Source organism: Dendrobates tinctorius, unplaced genomic scaffold (assembly GCF_039654945.1).
Source record: "Dendrobates tinctorius isolate UK_male_01 unplaced genomic scaffold, ASM3965494v1 ptg000016l, whole genome shotgun sequence".
Lineage (NCBI taxonomy): Eukaryota > Metazoa > Chordata > Amphibia > Anura > Dendrobatidae > Dendrobates > Dendrobates tinctorius.
Genome location: NW_027361684.1, coordinates 13,361,628 through 13,384,646, shown reverse-complemented (window position 1 = coordinate 13,384,646; position 23,019 = coordinate 13,361,628). Strand labels below are relative to the sequence as shown.

The 23,019-nt window shown below is 44.4% G+C and overlaps 1 protein-coding gene across 2 annotated transcripts in view; it reads left to right on the top strand.

The window, feature by feature from the left end:
- The window catches only part of PIPOX (pipecolic acid and sarcosine oxidase), a 139,545-nt gene that overhangs the window by 57,721 nt on the left and 58,805 nt on the right, over positions 1 to 23,019 (top strand). Inside the window, exon 1 of one of the 2 annotated variants that reach the window (XM_073565482.1) lies at positions 8,388 to 8,582. The exons of the other annotated variant lie outside the window; for it this stretch is intronic. Within the exon in view, the coding sequence (XP_073421583.1) occupies positions 8,466 to 8,582 (117 nt within the window). The 5' untranslated portion in view covers positions 8,388 to 8,465. Of the gene's footprint in view, positions 1 to 8,387; positions 8,583 to 23,019 lie in introns of those variants that run through there. 2 annotated transcript variants of the gene reach the window in all.

Here is a 23,019-nt window from a genome sequence, read left to right as displayed (position 1 = left end):
ACAGGTGTCTTTTTATACTGATAACAAGTTTAAACAGGTGCCATTACTACAGGTAATGAGTGGAGGAAAGAGGAGACTCTTAAAGAAGAAGTTACAGGTCTGTGAGAGCCAGAAATCTTGATTGCTTGTTTCTGACCAAATACTTATTTTCCACCATAATATGCAAATAAAATGAAAAAAAAACTGACAATGTGATTTTCTGGATTTTTTTTTCTCAGTTTGTCTCCCATAGTTGAGGTCTACCTATGATGTAAATTACAGACGCCTCTCATCTTTTTAAGTGGTGGAACTTGCACTATTGCTGACTGACTAAATACTTTTTTGCCCCACTGTATGTACCATCCACCAAAATTTTGAGGACTCCACCAAGATGGTGAGCAGCGATGACGCCATAATTAGCATCACCATCCAGCTTCTCTATGTTCTGAAATGCTCTCTGCTCACAATCAAAGAGGATGCATTGCAGGTGGAGTATGATCAGATGGAGCAAGGAAGCATGCAGGGTAATTACACACAGCCCAGGCTCATCTCATCCCTATGTGGATTCAGCAACTACCTGCACAACTGTCATACCATCTGTTCAGTGTGGATGGTCTGAGGACAGGGAGGAGGAGGAGCGCATGCTCAGTTGTCCTACTGGTGTGGACACGGAAGTCTTGCCTGTTAGCAGTCTGGCACACATGGCTGAGTTAATGTTACCCTGCCTTTACCGTGACCCTCGCGTTCTCAACATTTTGGTTGACAGTCATTACTGGTTGGTGACACTTCTAGACCCACGCCACAAGGAGTACTTTTGTATCTCTTATTCCCGAGACAGACAGGTCTGCAAAAATGTTGCTCCCATTATTAAAGAGTGGGTCTCCTATACTGTTATTGCATATGTAGTGAGTGGCAGGGCTGCCCAAAATTTGTGTGCACCCCAATACCCCTTTGAAGAGATGTACAGGAGGGCCTCCTGAAAACAATGTTCCCATTATTAGGAAGTGGGTCTCCCATACTGTTTGCCTATGCAGTGAATGCAAGGGCTGACAAAAATTTTGAGGCATTCCAATGCCCTTTGAAGAGACATGGAGAAGAAGCTCATTAAACAAATATTCCCATTAGAAAGGAGCTGGTCTTCTATACTTGTAATACCCATGCACTAAGTATATGGGCTGACAAACATTTACCCCTGGTCGGTATACATGAACATACTGTTTAACAATTTTTTTTTACTGGCATCATAAACACCCTTTAAAAAAATTATGTGGGTGTTGCATCATGGACCACGGTCACCCTGGTGATATGGTGTTGGAAGATGAGGAGAAGGAGGAGGACAACAGCAAATAGCCAAAATCAGGAAACATATACCCATGAGTGGATGTGAAGAGGTGAATGGGAATAGACCTCCCAAAAAAAGACACTGGATTTGAGTTTATGTTACGCTGCTATCATTCGGTGGTGTTGATGTGGTGTCCCTGAGGGTTCAGTCGCCACAGAGGTACTGCACCTCCTCCTGAGGTGTGGTACCCCACCATCCAGGTAAGGTGGAGACACCTGACCACACTCCAACACCTGCACCCCACACCACAAAGTAGTGTTGCAAAGCACCTTCGGTGGCTCCCTGCTTGGAGTGTAGCATAGCACCCCTTGGTGGCTCCCTGCTTGGAACACGAAACATGATGGGAGGTGGGTGGAGCTGAGTTTTTGCACTAAAAGAGCGGGAAGAGTTTAGGAGTCAGTCAGTCAGTCTGACAGAGAGGGAGAGTTTGAGAGATCCCCAGGAGACGGATGGAAGGATGGAGGTGCTGCAGCAGACCTCAGTGACCTGGGTCTGCTGGCACAGGAAAGAGACATTTTAGAAAGCCTGATTTTCAATATGAAGGAAAGGATTAGTACGGAACGTGAGGAGAATAAGAGAACAAGGACCAGGGTTAGAGGAGAACCCTTTCCAAGTTCTAAGCGCAAGGCCGGGGCCTGGTCCCCGAGGTTATATGGATACTAATGGTCCTGCAGCAGACACCGGAGGAATAGAAGTAGTGACCACTTTATTCCCACACAAGACTTGGGGGCACAACAGCAACGATAGTGAGCCGGGACTAGGTAGAAGGAGTCCCCGAAGTAGGCTACAGCTGTCTGCCGTACAAGTAGATTTCATAAGAACATCTGACAGGAGGAATTCCAGTGTAACTCAGTACTTAGAGTACTTCACTCAAAGGCGCTAAGAGGGAGATGTTCAGAAAAGGCACATATGTTGGTGGAGTGTTTGAAAGGAGTACTTCATCCTGCCTGGAAGTTGGCTGAGCTCCTGACCCGGAGGACACTGCACGGATGCGGGCACCTGTACCTGCAACAGACTGTGAGTAAAGCTTTGGAACTACATGCCCTGGTGTCCTCCACTTATTCCGGCGCCAACCCGTCCAGCACTGCTACATCCCTTGCGCCCGACACTACACCATCTAAGTGTCACTTCACCTACTCTGCCCTGGGACTACAGCCCTGCCTGTGGAGGGCTATAACATCATTGCTGCGCCACACCATCTGTCCCAGAGGATCTGTCTTCAGCGTCGGCTTACATCTTCATTGCCGAACACCACAGGTGGCGTCACGAATCACTTATAAACTTTCACCACCATAATCAGTGGCGTATCTAGGGGGGGGCAGCCGGGGCAGTTGCCCCGGGCACAGCCAGCAGGGGGGCGCAATCGGGCCGCCTAATGCAGCGGTCCGCAGTGTCCTCCCTGGCGGCTGCGTTCTGCCGCCCCCGCCTGAGAGTCGGCGGTTCTCTGTGTCAGCTGTCAGCTGTATTTAGAGTGGGGATGGGGGTTAATGAGTGGGGATGCCATGGGGTTAATGTGTGGGGGTATTTAGAGTGGGGATGGGGGTTAATGAGTGGGGATGCCATGGGGTTAATGTGTGGGGGTATTTAGAGTGGGGATGGGGGTTAATGAGTGGGGATGCCATGGGGTTAATGTGTGGGGGGATTTGGAGTGGAGATGGGGGTTATTTAATGTGATGGGGGTTAATGAGTGGGGATTGGGTTAATGTGTGCGGGGTTAATGAGTGGGGATTGGGTTAATGTGTGCGGGGCGTTAATGAATGGGGATGGGGATTAATGTGTGGGGGCGTTAATGAGTGGGGATGGGGGTTAATGTGTGTGGGGGTTAATGAATGGGGATGGGGGTTAATGTGTGGGGGTATTTGGAGTGCAGATGGTTATTTAATGTGTGGGGGGATTTGGAGTGGTGATGGGGTTAATGAGTGGGGATTGGGTTAATGTGTGCGGGGGTTAATGAATGGGGATGGGGGTTAATGTATGGGGGCGTTAATGAGTGGGGTTGGGGTTAATGTGTGGGGGTATTTGAAGTGCCTATGGGGGTTAATGAGTGGGGATTGGGTTAATGTGTGGGGGGATTTGGAATGGGGATGGGGGTACTTAATGTATGTGGGGGATGGGGGGATTTAATGTGTGGGGAGATTTGAGGACACAAAATAAAGAGTATGTATGAGGAAACAGTATGGGGGATTGGTGCAGACAGTATGGGGAGCGAATGGGTTAATGTAAGTGGACACAGTATGGGGAGTCGGGGATATGTGTGAGCAGACAGTATAGAGAGTGAGGGGGTAAATATATGAGGAGACAGTATGGTGAACAGGTGGGATGTTAGAGGAGACAGTATGAGGAGGGAGGGGAATAGTGTGAGGAGACAGTATATTGCAGACATTTTTTATTTAGGAGCATTATAATGACACTTCTATCTTTAAGGGCGTCGTGTGGAGATTTGCTGCAGAAGACCGGAGAAGATGGAAGTCTACAGAGACGGCTGTGGATGAGAAAACTCATCATGGGGTCTAGAAGAAAAGGAGACTGACTGCAGAGACGACGTCATCTATAAGGTACTTGGATGTAAATGTTATTTGTGATACTGACTAATTCTCATGTTTTTATTTGTTAGGAACATTAAGGGGGTTGTCCAGGTTTGTACGGAGTCTGCAGTCATTCTATGTGACTGCAGACGTCTGAATTCTCACAGTGCTCACTGAACGCTGTTAGGATTCTCTCATGCCGGTAATTTACATCCATGCGGTCATATGCTGACTAGACATGTGTGGCCTCACTCAATGAAAGTGAACGGAGCGAGGCCGGGCACGTCTAGTCGGAATGTGGCCAGAAGTATATAAATCACATACTTGTGCTGACATGACTGTACATCGGCAAGGGAGAATCCTAAATGTGTGCAGTGCATTCGTTGTGAGAATTCAGAAGCTGCAATGTCAGGATTCAGCGCTGCAGGTTCCAGTAGTCATCACATGGACACTTCACTCATGTGCGATTTTCATACTTGACAACGAGCTTCTCCTCCTGCTTCTCTCAGTTTTTTACTGAACATTGAGAGCATTAGGAGGAGCAGCTCGTGGGTACATGGCTAAGCGTTCAAGTCGCATATGTACTTGGGGGGGGGGGGGGCGCCAAACCGAATTCTTGCCCCGGGTGCCAGAGAGCCTAGATACGCCTCTGACCATAAGCACACTGAAACAACCCCTTTTGTAATGGAGCTCCAGGGCCATGGACCGGGTCACTGCTGCCGTGACAACCCCCCATTGAGAAGATCAACCGGCCCGGTACCGAGTACCCCACGGCCCTGGTGAGTGAGGGCATTCCATTGAGAAATCTGGCCCAATCCAGCCCTTGTTCATTTTTATAAGAGTCAGCGTGTCTGCATTTTCAGTTGACAGGCGGATGCGCTTATCAGTTATAATTCCACCATCGGCACTAAAAACCCGCTCTGACAAAACGCTAGTGGCAGGGAAGGCCAGGACCTCCAATGCATAGAGAGCCAGTTAATACCACGTGTCCAGCTTGGATACCCAATAATTATAAGGCACAGAGGAATCGCGAAGGACATTGGTACAGTCAGCAAGGTACTCCCTCAGCATCTTCCCAAATTTTGCACTCCTTGTGAAATTACACCGAGCCTCAGGGCCTGTTCAATGGGAGGCTCTGAGAAAACTCTCCCTAAACTTTGACAGTGTCCCCCTGCCTCTGCTGGATTGGAGTTTTGTCTGTCTCACCTGTACTCCTTGGTTGTCCAACGAACTGTAACCTCTGCCGCCATTGTTCTCAGATGGGAATTTTTTTTCAATAATTCCACAACAAGGGCCTTCTGGTACTGCCCCATTCTAGAATGCTGTAAATAAGCCCCCGGTCCGACCTGAAATAGAAGAAAAACAAGTTTTATTACACTCACCCGGGGGGCGGTCCAGTCCGATGGGTGTCGCAGGTCACAGGTCCGGTGCCTCCCATCTTCATGCAATGTCGTCATCCTGCTTGCTTTGTGCCGCACTCCTGCGCAGGTGTACTGATCTGCCCTGTTGAGGGCTGAGCAAAGTACTGCAGTGCGCAGAGGCTGGGAAAGGTCAGAGAGGCCCAACGCTTGCGCACTGCAGTACTTTGTTCTGTCCTCAACAGGGCAGATCAGTACGCCTGAGCAGGAGCGCATCACAAAACAAGCAGAATGATGACATCGCATGAAGATGGGAGGCACCGGACCCAGGACCTGCGACACCCATAGGACCGGACTTCCCCTGGGTGAGTGTAATAAAACTTATTTTTCTACTCTTTCAAGTCAGACTGGGGGTTTATCTACAGCATCACAGAATGCTATAGATAAGCCCCAAAAGGCAAAACGAGGTGACAGGTTCCCTTTAAAATGACATTTCCCAGTGAATGCATTTGTCTTGGTTGAATGCAATTCTAAAGTTCAAAAACGCATGAAAACCGCTATATGTGAACATAGCCCAAGGTGTGGAGGAGCATTTTTGTTTTTGGTTATTTCTTTTGCCTCATATACAAGTCATTACCTTGGAAAGGCTGTTCCTTAACATTTTGCTGGAAAATCCTTTTTGTTTTTGTATGTTTTATTGTGAGTCTGTAAAAGTGGCGTAAGACTCTGACAACATTGTTCACAGCAGTGACCTGGGAGTCAGAAATGCTTCCAGGGGTCTTCCCATGTCATTTTGAGTACTGTTTCCATCGATTTCCGCTATTTCTAGTCCCTCTGCAGACCGCCGGGGGGTCAGCTGGAAAAATGCTCGCGTTTCCCATAGACTTACATTGGGCTCGTTGAGTGGGTCGAGCACCCGAGCATTCCAATTTGCTCGACCTGAGCAACGAGCACCCAAGCATTTTAGTGCTCGCCCATCACTACTAGCCAGCCATGATTCAGACACTTTCTTTTGGCTTGCACAGCCCTTTATATTTCTGCAGGGCTGACAGCCTGCATGAGCTTCTCCTCTATTGATAGTATAAAGCAGCGTTTTAGAAGCAGTGTATTTTCGCTGCATCTAAAACGCTGCATTCAGATCACGCAGCTAAATGTGCATGTGTTCATTGAGCAATGAGGATTTACTTCATGTAATGAATTGCTATGGGTGAGACTACGGTGCGGACACTAGAGTCTCTGCTGCAAATAATTGACATGCTGCAGCTTGTAAGCCCACACTATGGGTGAGTTTACACAGCATCAAATAGAAACACAGTGGGCATGGGATTTATAGAAATCCCATCCACTGTGCTTGTAGTCTAGTACACAAGGTTTTGGACGCAGCGCAGATGAGCTGTGTCCAAAACGCTGCTATTCTGAATTGTTTTCAGTACCCTAAATGATCATATTATCAGGGGAGTAAGAGCATTTTAATTTGCTCTCAATATCCTATCATTTGACCAGTGGCATAAAGATTATGTCACAGAGGGTGTGTCCACAACTGGGCCCCGAAGAGAAAGAGACCCTCTCTGAACCCTGGGCAGAAAGTGCTATTAACTGTGTCCACATTTTCAAGACATGGACACAGTGAAAAGCTGGTGGAGAAGGGAGCCCTTGTTTGCCTTTTCCATCACTTACTCTGATAAATCACAGGCTGTTTACTATGTTCAAGCGGAGTTCGGGAGTGCGCCGAGGATGTAAGTCAAGGCAATGAGGTCACAGCACCGTGCTGTCTGTGCCCAACCACATGCCGCTGAAAGAAGAGTGAGATGGTAAAATGAGTTTGATTTTTGTTTTATTAAAAATAGGAGCATCGGTAATGGGTATTTACTTAGTTTTGCAATCTTCACAAATCAAATTGCACATTGCTCAAATTCACGGGAACCTGAGAATTTGAGAAAATTCAACTCCAAGTTGATCATCCGCGGCTCGATCCACTCTTCTCTATGTAGACATTGGCCTGACATTTAGGCAACACAAATTATGTATTTATAGACACTTTCAGTAAAGCTGGTATACAGTGATTTCTGTGCCAATTAAATCTAAATGTTTTTATATTAAGTTTATGGTGCCGAATAAGAATATGACTTTGGTTTTGCCAGATTGGCTCTAGTTTCTGACTTATTTAATAATTAACTACAGTAGAACTCTGGCTTAAAAGTAGCTTTTATAGCATTGTAGGCCCCTTTCAAAGAAGCCAAGGCGAAACGGCGGCGTCCGGGTGGCAGCCCGAGTCCACGTGGGTCTTCTGCTCTGCACTATAGTAAGTTACATTTGGCATATTATTGACGATTTGATCATTCCTTGTGCTCCATTACCTACTGTTGGACAGAAGAATAAATAGCATTGAACCTTTTAGGGCTCTGCTAAACAAAGGCACTTACACCTATTACTGTGATACACAGATCCCTATTGCTATTTCTGTCCGACAATTTGCACATGGAACTTTTTACACCTTGAAAACCATTTACGATACCAATTCCTGTCCAGACTGTACTTCCAGCATCTTACCATAATAATAATAAATAATGATAATATTCTTTATATAGCGCCAACATATTCCGCAGCGCTTTACAGTTTATCATTTTCATTGCTGTTTGACCAAACAGGACCTTTACCACAGTGAACGATGTATCTTTTCAGCACTGTTTGTACTTTACTAATGGATTAAATCATAGAATTGTCAAATTGTGAATTATTGTTCTACCACATTTTTGAAGCCACCAATGTGATATGTACCGGATTCTGGTTTTCTCTGGGCTGCTTATGGTGATATCTTATGCTTTTTTTTTTTTACATTTCCTCTTTTTAAATGTATTGAAATGGTGAATAAACTTTGGAATTTTTTTTTTTTTTTTTTTTTTTAAATTTAGACTATCGTACCTTCTGGTACAGAGATCCAATATCTCTGAAAGTGTGTTCGTATATAGTATTTTGGAGGTGCCTGACAGAGTATAACAAAGTGCATTAATCTGTGTAACCATTTGCAGAATTTTCCATAGTGATTGATTAATGGCAGCAATACAAGCCTGGAAAAGATTCAAAGTGCATAGAACTGCAACAGTGTGACAAGTCATTCAGTGCATAGAACACATGTTGCAACAGTAACTGGATATTTCTGCTTTAAGGAAGGTCTATGCTCCCTCCTCCTGGTGGAGTCAGAGCAGAGGGGGCCTATGGCCTGGGCTGGATATCCTCCTCACTGTGAAGAAGCAAGTAAACATGGCTGTGCCTAGCAGCGCCGTATTTGACTGCATTGTGTTAGGAGCTGGAATCCAGGGTTCCTTCACTGCATATCACTTAGCTAAAAACCAGAAGAAGACCCTACTGCTGGAGCAGGTACAAGGGGGGAGACCGTACACCGAGCCGTCATTTAGTCATGTTCCATGTGTGGATAAGTAGGAAGGTCCACAACACAAGGAGATACATTAGATTAATTCTGACGCTTTAACACCTTTTACTTCTGTGAAATGACTTATTAGAGAATGTCACGAAGAATTTTATCCTTTTCCCGTTTCGTTTTGTGTTTACTTAGAATGTTGAACTTTGGAAGATTGGCGCAATTCATCACAGTCCTGACCCGCCCTGATTTACAGGCTCAGACCTTAGGTTATAAAGAAGGATATCTCATTATCAATATTACTACATATTTATATCGGAGGCTCCTTATTATTTATAGTTATATTTAAAGTACTAGCTATGCAAGGCGCTTACATGTTACATCAAGCGTCTAACTAATTGCCACTTAAATCACTGGATCTTTAGGAAATTAATTGTCGGCCTTTATTAAACTGTATATCACATGTGTATTAAATTAGTGCAGCATTGATGTACGTGACAATGCTATTATGGCTACAGTAGATATTCCTATTAAATCAGAGTTCAATATAATTCTCATTAAGACAGAATTATTACATTTTGCTCATTACAGCCAGCACTCACCAAGCGGAATTGAAAATATGGATTTTAATAATATACTAAATGTAAATGACGGAAAAAAGCTGATACACTGTGACAAGCAGCAGATGACCATCATTCCTATATTTATAATTAAACTATACAACAAAACTTCAAGCAAAACAACATGGTTGTAAAAAGGCTGTAGGTTGGTGGGCAGCTTGCAGAGGAATTGTCTATCTAGCACTTGCCCTGCAAATATTGCCTTAAACCCCCTTCACATGTACATGTCCCCAGTACGTGTAGCATCTGTTTTTACATGTACCGGAGGCACGTATCCACGTGTACCTATTATAACCTATGGGGCGGCGCACTTTTACGTGTCTTCATATGGACCATGTTTCCGCATGACTCACACGTAGACATATCCGTTTTTCTCTGGCAGCATGGATGACAATGGCCAATGGGTCCGTGTAGACACATACAGCACATGGAGGACATCTGTGTGACATGTACCAGAATAGAATGCAGAATAAAAATTACAGATTTTTATGTGTTAAAGATGTGGAAAGCTAGATAGATAGATAGCGTGAGGGGTTGACACATTTAGCTGCTCCTCAAGGTGGACTCAGGCACACGAGTGGTTAACCCCTACATGACCTGAGCTTTTTTCGATTTTTCGTTTTCTTTTTTCGCTCCCCTCCTTCCCAGAGCCATAACTTTTTTATTTTTCTGTCAATATGGCCATGTGAGGGCTTATTTTTTGTGAGACGAGTTGTGCTTTTGAACGACATCATTGGTTTTAGCATGTCGTATACACGAAAATGAGAAAAAAAACTCCAAGTGCGGTGAAGTTGCAAAAAAAATTCCAAAGTTTGCTAAAAAAAAAAAAAGCGCAATTTTCCAAGATCCGTAGCATCTTCATTTTTCGCGATCTGGGGTCCAGGGGTTGGGTGAGGGCTTATTTTTTGCGGGCCGAAGTGAAGTTTTTAATGATACCACTTATGTGCAGATACGTTCTTTTGATCGCCCGTTATTGCATTTTAATGCAATGTCGCGGCGACCAAAAAAACGTAATTCTGGTGTTTTTTTTCTCGCTATGCCGTTTAGCGATCGGGTTAATGCTTTTTTTTTATTGATCGGGCGAATCTAAACGCGGCAATACCTAATATGTGTATGTGTTATTTTTTTTAATAGTTTTATTTTGATTGGGGCAAAAGGGGGGCGATTTGAACTTTTAGTTTTTTTTTTAACATTTTTTTTTTTTACTTTTGGCATGCTTCAATAGCCTCCACAGGAGGCTTGAAGCATGCACAACCCGATCGGCTCTGTTTCATATGGGTTATGAGCAGATCGCCCATATGTAGCAGATTTACTGCAATGCTTTGAGCGCCGGCCACCGGGCAGCGCTCAAAGCGTTCTGCCTGCAACAATCATAGAGATCTCTATGAGACCTCTGGTTGTTCAGGCAACGCGTCGCCGACCCCGATCATGTGAAGGGGGTCGGCAATGAGCTCACATCCGGCCCGGCGGCCAGAAGCTCTACTTAAATGCCCACTGTCAGCGCTTGACAGCGGGATTTAACTAGTTAACAGCTGACATGTGCCTGCAATAGGCGCGGGCGGAATCGCAATCCGCCCGCACCTATTGCAGGCACATGTCAGCTGTTTATAACAGCTGACATGTCACGGCTTTGAGGTGGGCTCACCGCTGAAGCCCACCTCAAAGCAGGGGAGTCTGACTGCTGATGTACTATCCCGTCAGCAAGGGGTTAAAGTCTTTCGGTGGTTAATTGCCTCATAAACCAAAAAATAAAATGGTAGCAGAAAAAAAACAGCCTGTCCGGCTCAAATGAAAATAAATAGCTCATAAACCGTCCTGCTCAGGTCCTCTGGGACAACACATAGGGCAGCTCTCACTGGAGCTAGCAATCAGGAGGCTTGCTTTCATTCACACACATAGACCCAGGAAAAAAAAACTGGCTGGACAATTAACTCCAGCCACACCCTGGAGGTGGAGGTATAGTGGGTAGGCGTCCCACCCATCTCTGACCTATCCACCACAAAAGCCATGCCCATATAGCGACTGGATTGCTCTCAGCACATATCATGCTGGAGAAAACACTTATGGCTTTTACATTACACAGGAAAGCAATCTTTGTGACACATATCTCCCCTCATGTACGACACCAGTTCATGTATTTTTCTTTTTATTACTGGGTTAGTAATGGGGGTGTCTGATAGAGACCTCTCCATTACTAACATCAGGACTTGATGTCAGCTTTGTTTTTGCACAATTCACAGCTGACATCAACCCCAAGCACATTACCCCGATTGCCACCGCACAACGGCATGGGGAAGAGCCGAACAAAGCGCCAGAATTGGAGCATCTCATGTGATGCTCCACTTCTGGGGTGGCTGAGGGCTGGTATTTTTAGGCTGGGAAGGGCCCAATAACCATGGACCTTCCCAGCCTGATAATATCAGCTCATAGCTGTCTGCTTTGCTTTTGATGGTTATCAAAATGGAGGGGACCCCAGGTCATTTTTTTCATTTATTTATTAGGTTAAAAGATGTACAGTAAGCTAAACCCGCAAGGCACTAATTATGAATATCTATTTATCTATCTATCATCGATCTGTCTATATCTTTACACATCTTTAGCATATAAAAATCTGCGTTCTATTCCGGCATGTGTCACATGCATGGTACACATGGATGGCACATGGATGATACACGTGGAGAGCACACACGTACATATGGATGGAAAACACGGATGGTATACACGTATACATGAATGGCCAACAGAAAACCACACGGATAGTAAAAAGGGAAAATCTCACGCTTACGTTTTTAAGCGGACTTGTGAAGGGGCTTAAGCGGCTTGCTAATCGGACATGCAACTAGCTGATAGTGCATATGATTGTGAAATGTTGCTGAACCTCTGTATTTACAAATTTTAGGGCCTATGCACATGTTGCAGTCTTGTCCTGTTTTTGTGCTTTTTAATACCACTTTCGTAAGTATAGTACTTTACATCAATATTTATAAGCCAAGTCCAAGAGTGGAACGATCAGAGGAAAAGTATAGTGGAAACACGTCACCACTTCTGTATTTATCACCCACGCCTGGTTTTGGCTTCCAAATACTGAGGTAAAATACTGACCACATACTGACTGTTGGAATGTGGTGTTGGCATTTTTGCTGCAGATTTCCCCTATACTAATGAGTGGGGAAAAAATCTGTACCAAAAATGCATGTAAAAACCAACAAAAATTGGGAAAAAGCACATTAAAAAATGTCTATTTTACACAGCATTTTTTCCTGCCAGGAGATGAAGAAATTATGCAGAAATTTCTACAGCAAATGCTTACCGTGTGTACATACCCTTAGGGCCCTTGCAGACGAGTGTCTGAAAAATCGTCCAAGTTTCATCCAGAAAACTCTGTTGATTTTTTTCTAATTTTCATCTATGAGCCATTACAGGTCTGTTTATCACATCCGTGAGATCCATTTTCATAAAACTACATTAAAACATGCGCATGATCACATAAAGTTTCCCAGGTTTATACCAGTTTCCTAGGTTAATAGAAAACTATCAGTAAAAATCGGATGCCACTCAGATGAGCTGCGGGGGATTTCTCATACCCATAGACTTGAATGTGTGTGTCTCATCCGATGAAAGTAGTGTGTGCTTTTCTCATGAACACTCGAATGGAGAAAAAAAATCGTTCATCTGAGTGGCTAGCCCTTTTGAATAACATGAGTCGGTGTGCTGTCCATTTAGAAATCGGATAGCACATGTCCGATTGATAAGAGGAAAAGATTTTTGGTTCTGAATCTTGCTCTGTCTGTGTGGAAAACAAAAACCAACTGGACCCTGCCGGACACTTGTTCACATGGACATATTTTCACACAGACTTGCATTGTTCTGGTCAAACTTAATGGATATAGTCTGATTTAGGCCTCGTTCACACGTTCAGTATTTAGTCAGTATTTTACCTCAGTATCTGTAAGGCTACTTTCACACATCCGTTTTTGCTATTCTGGCGGCGTGCGGCGAAAAGCCGGAGTGCCGAAAGCGGTCCAGAACAGATGCATCAGAGAGAGATGCGTCTGAAGTTCCGGCGCTCTGTATGGGCATGATCCGGGCATGGGCAGAGGGAAAATGCCGGAAAGCGGTGGCCGGATCAGGCGAAAGACTGATCCGGCGGCCGGAAGTCCTCATTCGTTTTCATTGTGACACAGTGCCGGGAGCGCCGCATCCACGTTTGTCCGGCTTTTTACGCCGGACAAAAAAACGTTACAGCATGCGTTCTGTTCGGCCGCCGGAAACCATGTTTTCGCCGGATCCGGCAAAAAACGGAACAAACGCTGGCACATGCGGCGCGATCTGGCGCATGTTATGATCTATGAGAAAAAAACGCATCCGGCGGTAAAAAAAACGGATCCGTTTTAACACACACATGCCGGATCTCGCCTGACGGCGAAAACCGGATGTGTGAAAGAGGCCTAAGCCAAAACCAGGACTGTAAGTTTTTTTATAAATTATTATTATTTATTTATTTTAAAGAGTCAGGCGTTGTGCCAGCCAATCACAGCCATGCCATTACTTGACATGGCTGTGATGGAACTGGAAGCGCCCACAGCCTTAAAGATTGTTGATTGTGTGCGCTGAAGCCTTTCAACAAGCTTTATTAGGATGATGAACCCGAACAGGAAACCAGACATACAGTTAGTAGTCCGTGTTTGAGGTCGGGTAGCCAGTTCGAGTTCACTCATCCCTACTTATACACGCCAACATATTCTGCAGCATGATACACAGATTGCCAGCACTTGTATTAAATATCCAGTCAGTTCCAAGAGGAGATCCATGCATGTGATTAGCCGGTCATTGTAATGTATGATTACACAATCATTGTCATCCTTTTTATATAATAATACAGCAACTATCAATTTAATAACATTTTTTTAAAGCTACACCCCTTACAAGTTCTTTAAATTATGTTCCTCATCTATATCTTGTAGAGACAAATTTTTCATAGGTAGGACCAGTTTTCATTAGAAAACACGGCTGGGCAGCACAACAGATTTATTACTAACTTCATCTTAAAATATTTGCATATTATCCAATTATTAATCAGAAAAAAATCAAATTCACAATACTCCAAAATGGCCTCCTTTTGGGTGTAGGTACATTTTGTGGAATACACCCCTTCAGCAGGAAATAATTTTTTGATTATACAACATAGCTGGGAACATTTTTTGGAAGGTTATTGTGGTAAAATAGATCTGTTCAATGCTTATGATAATATCAAATCAATGTATGTTTCATATTTAATGAAATGATCTAATTGACAATGACAAGAGAAAATTAAGTTTTATTACAAAGACCTCTGTGCTACGTTTCAAGAAAGTCCTTCAAAATGTTACCTTTTCGTTTTGTTTTTTCAGTGTTCAGAGTCTTTTTTTATAAGTTCCTGTGAGGAAGGGATCAGATATTTTTAGATTCCCATTTTCAAAAGATTAATTACAATAGTGCTTCAAGAGCAAAAGTGAAGAATAATTCTTCAAGTGTATTTTCATAGTTAATATAAAAAGTGTAATGGTCCTTAGCAAGCATTGGAGATTAATGTATGTTCAAGCCTGCATATTTCGGAGATATATGACTTCCCTGAAATAATTCTTAGGGACCAGCTTCCTTTACCTTCTGTTTTAATGTCTTTTATATTTTGTTTGAGAAATGAATCAACTTAAAGGTAAATTACAAAAATGATCAATGCACAATAAGCAGTGCTTTGTACCAACAATTAAAGAGGTTTTCCTTGACTAGTTTATTTTTTGCTATGGGCCTAATAACTAACAGGCAGGTAGTTGATAGATAGCTACTTGTCTGTTCTACCCTATGCCAGGCCACGTACCACTCCTGCCAGTGATACTACTGCTTCACATCAACAGAATAGATCTTGATCTTTCGGGCTGCTCTGTCGATGGGGCATGACTGCCGACTCTCCGCAGTTAGGCAGCCGGTAGCTGACTGTCAGTCAGTATGACAGCAGCAGTCACACCTTGTCAACAGAGCAGAGTTAAAGAGAAGCAGCTGCTCTGTCAATGTGATTTCAGCAGAAGCTGCAGAATCACCGGCAGGAGCGGTCAGACCACTCTGAGTCGGCAGCAGGCAGAATGGGCACGTAGTTAGCAATTCCCTGCCTGTTAGTTCTTAGGCCCATAGTAAAAAAATAATAAAATAGTCCCAGATAACCCCTTTAATAAAATTAAAGAAATAGAGTAGTAATTTCCTCGAAAATATTTATACAAACCAAAAAATATAAAACTATCAAGCTGAAGAGCTTGGCGTCGCCCAGGCATAGTAACACTAACTCAGGGTAGTTATAACAAATAACAATGGTAGTTAAGGGGCCTTAATCCTTTTTACACAGCCTCCTCCTGCACCTCACGCTCCTCTTTTATACACAGCATTTTTCTGCAGCACAGCTTTTATATACACAGTGGCAGGGAGTGTGACCGGGCAGACAGCACTGCCCCATCCCCTTCATGCCAGCACTGCCCCGTCCCCTCTATGCTAGTACTGCCCCATCCCCTCCATGCCAGCAGTGGCCTGCCCCGCTCTCAGGTCATTCCTGTTAACCCTATTAGGCCTGTGGGGACGTGTAGTGGGGCACTGGTGTGACTTACACCTTCTGCACGGGTTTGCGCCTCTTCCTGCTGGCATCCATGATGTTGGTGTTCATGTTGCTGCTCTTCTCCAGCGCATACTGACAGCGGGGGGTGCCGCCTGTGTGTGGTGGCTTTCTTCTTTCTTCCTTCCTGCCAGGTCAGCAGCTGGTGCACAGATCCAATCCTGGGTCCGGAGAGTTTTTGGGCTTTATGTCCCAATTAGCACATTGGCGGCAGTGATCAGCGCAGACAGAGTGAAACTCTGGAGCAGGGCCATCACTGCTTCTGGAGAGGATGGCACCACCCCACGCCACCTGCTGCTGCTTTTTTCCTCTCTTTCCTGCCTCAACTCTTGGTAGATGCGAGATCCTGGGCAGCTAAAGGACCTGTGATAATGTCACGACCATGTGACCAGTCACGTGCTTGGTAGGTGGAGTCAGACGCAGGTCTATCCTGGAGCAGGAGTAGAAGTGTCAGCTCGTGTCACAGAGCAGGGTCTTATATCACATCACTGGGGGAAGTATAGTAACCTTGTATACATGGGATCAGAAGGTCCTTGCAGCAGAGCTGTGTGTGCAATGTATGTAAGACCAAGCTCTGTGTCACAACTGTTGTCAGGTGTCCCTGGACCAGGGGCCCTTTCCCTGTGGCTATGCAGAGTGGGTGGGGCTCAGTACATACACACATACATACACTCATTCTTATATATATAGATGGTCCAAACAGGAAAAATATTAAATTATTCACCGTGCATGGTGAATGACATAAGAAAGGGAATATCAAGTTGGTAAGAATAAATCATCTCAAGTAGGTGTCTATGGGCAGACTTTGCGCTAGCTATTCTGCTTAGCAGGTACCAAGGGTTCCCTGGTATTCATCCTTTCAGCCCAAATACCAAACAGTCAGACAAACCAACATGGTATACCACCTAGTCAATATTCATGACCATGTGAGTATATGGATTACTGAAACCTATCATCAATTACTACATAGAAGCATACAAAAAAGATGATTACAAGGCAAATATTATGTTCTCAAAAATACAATTTTTATTAGAAAAATTCATTTAAAAACCATAATGCCAAAAAAATGGGAAAGTGGGAAGGACAATACATTCACTGTCTACAATCACTCATAAACGCACAGAACCAGAGTGGCAGCGACTACCATAAGTCTGTAGGGGCTAACAGTGCATAAAAAATAACTAGAGGAGCAAAATAATTAATATATCTCATAGGAGCAGTATCTGCCACCAGAAAATCTTATCTTCTCATAGCAAAGTAGAAAACTCCACCAGTATATTACTGCTCCAACCTATGAAAAAAGAACAGCGCCACCTCACTGGCAATAACCTATGTACCCATAAGATTCTAACCAAACAGGATCCATATCCAAACAAGTGGGGTACAATTACCTCTGCGTATCTACAGGAAGATGACGCTACCACCTGGGATTGCGCGCCCGACCCGACGCGTGTTTCAGGCTCCTTTCTCAAGGGGCCTGCTACCGATGGTGTGTCCACATCATTTATACCTCACGGCCGCAGCCCAATATGTCACGCAACCGGAAGTAGCGCTTCCAGCTCGGATATGACGGGCAGTGTTACCTAGTCAACAGCGACGTCTACAAGCGTCGGCGTTAGAGGGTGGGCGGAGCCAGGACGGGCCCAACCCCAATCAGATTCTGTGCGTTTATGAGTGATTGTAGACAGTGAATGTATTGTCCTTCCCACTTTCCCATTTTTTGCCACTATGGTTTTTAAATGAATTTTTCTAATAAAAATTGTATTTTTGAGATAATAACATTTGCCTTGCAATCATCTATTTTGTATGCTTCTATCCTTTCAGCCCAGTACAGAGATCTGGCCTTTCGTCCAGGGCCCACTGTGATGTGTTCACAGAGTAGCTGCTGGCCAGGGAGTCGAGAAAAAATGTAAATAATCCGGGTCCGAACCAGAAAAACAGGAGACAAAATCAGAACTAATTGCACAGTCAGGGGATAGCTGAAGTCCAGGACATCTGGCAGAGATGCAATGGAAAAACAAATATATTAGGTATCCAAGGGCAGGATCCAAATGGAAATTCAATGTTTAATAAGCATAATAAAAAAGCAAGAAACCTGGGTCATAAATAGAGGTGAATCAAATAATAAATGCACCAAGATTGTAGCAATACAATAACTGGAAATGGCAGGGCAATGCACACGGCATAAAGCATGAGAAGAGAGACGTTGCCTATATCGTATCAGTAAACAGTGGAGACTGGCACAGAAGGAAGAATGGGAGTATGTTACCAAAGTCATCAAAAAGTCATATACACCCCACAACCTTACCAATAAAAACTACAGCTTGTTCCATGTAGTTTAAATAGAAAAGTATAAAAAAAAAATTAATTTGATAGCTCTATAAGGCTACTTTCACACATCAGGTTTTCGGCGCGTTCCGGCGTCGTGCCGGAGCGCCGGATCCGGCAAATGTTTTGTAAAACCGGATGTGACGGATCCGGTTTTCTGCCGGATCCGGTTTTCTGCCGGATCCGTCTTGCGCTTGACAGCCAAAACCGGATCCGTCTCATCCGGTTCATCTGGTTTTCGATCCGTTTTTCGACGGATTACGCCGGATCCGGATTTTAAAATCGCCCCTTGTGGCCTTCCGAAAGGGATTGGCTACTGAAAAACTATATATAGCGTGTAGAGGAGAAAGTGCAGGTTGGAGAGAAGAGCAAGTTACTGGTGAAGATGGATGTTGTGATTGGAAATATTTTGAAGAATTTGGCGGATTTTACAGCGGAGGCGAATCGTTTGAGGGTGATAGTTCTGGACAAGGAGAGAGCGAGACAGCAGCGCATCAGGCATCGTAGACGACGTTTGTGGATCCACCCCATCACAGCCAAGAGAATGACGCGTGGGGTCTATTCTACACTCTGCATGGACCTTAGACGAAACCCGGATAAATTTTTTGGATATGTTCGGATGAAAATGGAGAATTTTGATTACTTGGTGGAGCGCATTGCACACCTCATAAGAAAATCGGACACCTATTGCCGCTTCTCTGTTTCACCCGCAGAGAGTCTGATGGTGACTTTAAGGTAAGCCACATTTATTGGATATGCTCGCATCAGAGCACACTTTCACTGCAATCTTGTTGGTGGTAGTTTGTATCTCCAAGTGTTATAGCTGAGTTTTGGTATGTAATGCTGTGATTTTAAACTAATTGATTGTTTTTTAATTCCCCACAGATTTCTTGCAACTGGAGAATCCCTTTCGTCACTGCATTTCCAGTACAGACTCGGGATTTCCACCATATCTGGAATAGTGAAGTACACATGCCGTGCACTGTGGGACTCCTTAGCTGAAGAGTTTTTACCAGAGCCCACAACAGAGAGGTGGATTGAAATTTCAGAAAAGTTTCAACAGATATGTCAGTTTCCAAACTGCTTGGGCGCTGTGGACGGGAAACATATCCGCATTGTAAAGCCAGCCGGATAGGGATCGGAATATTTCAATTACAAGAAATATTTTTCAATTGTCCTCATGGCCATCGCTGACGCGGAATACAAATTTATTGCTGTTGATATTGGGGCCTATGGCCGCTCCAATGACTCTCAAGTTTTCAAACTGTCTGCCATGGGGCGTAAACTGTATGGAAACACCTTCCAGTTCCCACCCCCTAGACCGCTGCCACAAACATCTGGTCCACCTATGCCATTTGTCTGTGTAGGGGATGAAGCCTTCCAGCTGTCAGAACACCTTTTGAAACCGTACGGTAGCAGAGGATTGTCAAGAACAAAACGCATTTTTAATTACCGCCTCACAAGAGCAAGAAGAATGGTTGAATGTACCTTTGGTATTCTGACAGCCAAATGGCGGGTCCTATTGACTGCGATCAACCTCAAGACAGAAACTGTGGACGAGGTGATCAAAGCTTGCGTGGTACTCCACGATTTTGTTATCTGCAAGGAACCCATTTCCATTGAGGACACCTCTGAAGAAACCACCTTGCAAGATTACCATGACATTACCTAGAAGTTCTGTGACAGTTTCAGTAATGAGGGACAATTTTGCACTATACTTTATGTCACCTCAAGGCAGAGTACACTGGCAGGATGACAGAGTGTGAAAGATTTGTGCCCTTAACCAAACTTGTGTACCTTCTGTACCAACAGTATATACCTTTGCCAACCAAAGTTGGCTATCTTGTCATGGTCTTAATATTTTTACCTTTAGGCCACAGGTGTGTACCTGGTTGTGTTTTATGCAAAGTATTTCACCTTTTAACAAAAGTTGTGTACATTGTTAGGAAATCACCAACAATAAACACAACTTTTTAGGTGAAATACTTTGCTTCAAACACAACCAGGAACACAACTGTGGCAAAAAGCTAAAAATTTACCCACAGTTATATACCTGGTTTTGAATACCTTTTTACCTTTGAAATACCTTTGTATTTAACCTTTTTTTTAAAACATATTTCGCCACAGAAAGAAATGACAGACAACCATTGTAAAACGATAATTTAACTTTTATTTAAAATATTTTTTTTTTTTTGTAAAATGTTTTTAAAGTGAAAAAAACTTTTTTTAATCAAGGTTTTAAACCAAATGGCCATTATTAAAAAACACACATTACAAATCTGTGTAGTGTGGGGTGGAAATACTGCTGGAGGGGCTGCGGGACACTTCGACACTGGGAGTGTGGAGAGAGGACTGGGATCGTGGTGGGGAAGGAACAGTTAGAGGTGAAGGTGTGGAAAAAGCTACAGAATGGGTGGACATGTGGGAGGCAGAAGAGGTGGTGGGCGGTGGAGTGGAGGGTTGGGCAGGGACTGTAGGAGCAGATGATGTTGATGGAAAGTTGTATGGGGAGGAGTTCGGTACGGGGAAGGAGTTTGGTACGGGGTAGGTTGCTGGAAGTGGGGAGATGTCTGGTACTGGGGAGGTTGCTGGTACTGGGGAGGTTGCTGGTACTGGGGAGGTGGCTGGTATGTAATAGGAGGGGGAGGATGGAAAGTGGCTGGAGGAGGTGCAGGTTGAGGAACTACTGGGGTGGGAGGAGGAGGTTGGGAGGTAACGTGCTGGAGAGCACCGTGGCATGAATGCATTACATGCATCTGCTGGGTAGGAGAGAGCGTTTCCATGCGCTCCACAACAGACCTGAAAAAGGTGTGGTTCATGGTCCCCAGGGGTCATGTTTTCAGGATTTCCATAGTAAATAGAAATCCTGAACACATGATCCGTGGGGACCACGAGGACTGGAGTTCGGGAAACACTGGTTTACATCAAGCAACCGGTACTGTATATACTTACGCTCTTTAATCTGGGCCCGAGCATCGAGGTCCTCCCAGCGGGCCACAAGGAGCGAACAGATTTCCTCCCAGAGTCGTCGGGTAACAATCAGGTCAGCATGGCGGCGGTCAGCCATATTCCATAGCGGCTCCCTTTCTCTGACGAGATTGATGAGGTGGTCCACATCTATTCCTCCATCCTCACCGTCAGAGTCGGGAGCATGCTGTGAAGGCTGTTAAAGTAAAATCGAAAAATAGCAAAATTAGTCACCACACTTAAGACATGAAATAAAAAGTGTACCAAAATTTAACTTAAATATTATACTTACACGCTGGTGACCGCCGCGTTGCTGTCGCCGACGACCCTGGGAGGCACTGCAAGGACCTCTTGGCCGAGCACCAGATTGGGAAGACTAGAGAAGAAAAGAAAAAAATGTATGTGTTTGGATGTTGGCATTTGTTTGCTGTGTGTGGTCTGCAGAACATTGTTTTCTATGTGTTGTGTGTAGTGTGATGTTGTGTTTCTGCGTTTGATGCAAAAAACTTACCAATTGTGAGCCCACTCCAGGTGTCTGTCCACCCCTTCCTTCTTCTTCTGAGAGCTCCTCTTCAGCTTGTGATTCCTGTTTTGAAATAAAAGGCAATGAATAGACATATATTACAGAGATGATGGATTTTGGAAATAAAAACTTACCGTCAAACGCTGACGATGCGAGGGAGGGCTCCCAGAAGAAGATGTGCTGTCATGTTGCTGGCCAGACTCCATGGCTGTGGGTGGTGCTGCTGCTGTTGCTGCTGCCAGTGCTGCCAGTGGTGCCACTGCTGCTGCTGCATCTCTTGGGCGGCTGTTGAATAAAGAGAAACAAAGGGCCAATGAATATCTTGATATTCCATGGCCCTAGTTTTGAGGAATGGGGGATTTGATAATTACCGTCTCTCATCTGCTGCTGGACTCCTCTCCTGTTGTTCAGCATGTTCCCTTTGCTGCTCCATTTGGGGTGGTGGTGGTGCTGATGGTGCTGCAGTGGTCGCCTGCCTTCTCCTGCGCCTGGTTGCTGTCTTGGGTGGCATGTTGGGTGTGGCTGAGGGTCCCACTGTCATGCTTTTATATATGTGTGCTGTGGGCAGAGCTACTGAGCATGCTCAGACCCAAAAAACCGGATCCGGCCAAAAAACGTTACAGTAGCCGTTTTTTCCAGACGCCGGATTGCGACACATTGCCGGATCCGGCGAAAACCGGATGAAACGCATGGCCATCCGGTGCAACTGCAAGTCAATGGGGGGGAAACCGGATCCGGCATTGCATTTCGCCGGATCCGGTTTTTGTCAAAAGTGCCGGATCGCGCCTGACGGCGAAGACCTGATGTGTGAAAGAGGCCTAACAGTATTATCCAAAGAATAAATATTTAACTGCACCTGAACATCTTAAAAACAAAACCTAAAAAGCAATGAAGGAATTACACCACACAAACAATTTTTGTTCTGTTTTTCAATGTCATTAAAAAATACAGAAAATAAAAAGCTATGGCTCATAATCGGTAGCAGAAAAAATAGAAAAATGGTTGCATTCTTGAGGAGTTAAATTGCTATAGATTTAACATAATATAGACGTAATAAAACTGAGTACAACTAGCCTTGTCGACTATAGCAACCATTAACAGTGCAACTTTCAAATCATCCTACAAGTTTAAAGAGTTTAAATTGGATTCTGTCACAGGGTTACCGTGACAGAGAGGAACCAGAATACCACAGTGTCTGATTGCTCCTACTCCTGCTCTGACAAGAAGCACTTCACAGTGTAAATTTATTTTAGCAGTACAGGGGTTAATCGGCCATGTTGGGAGCTCTGGGAGTCTGGGTTCTCAGCTGAGCATTGTTAGCCACTCCTATTCTCTATATTCCCTATTCCTGACTGAAACAC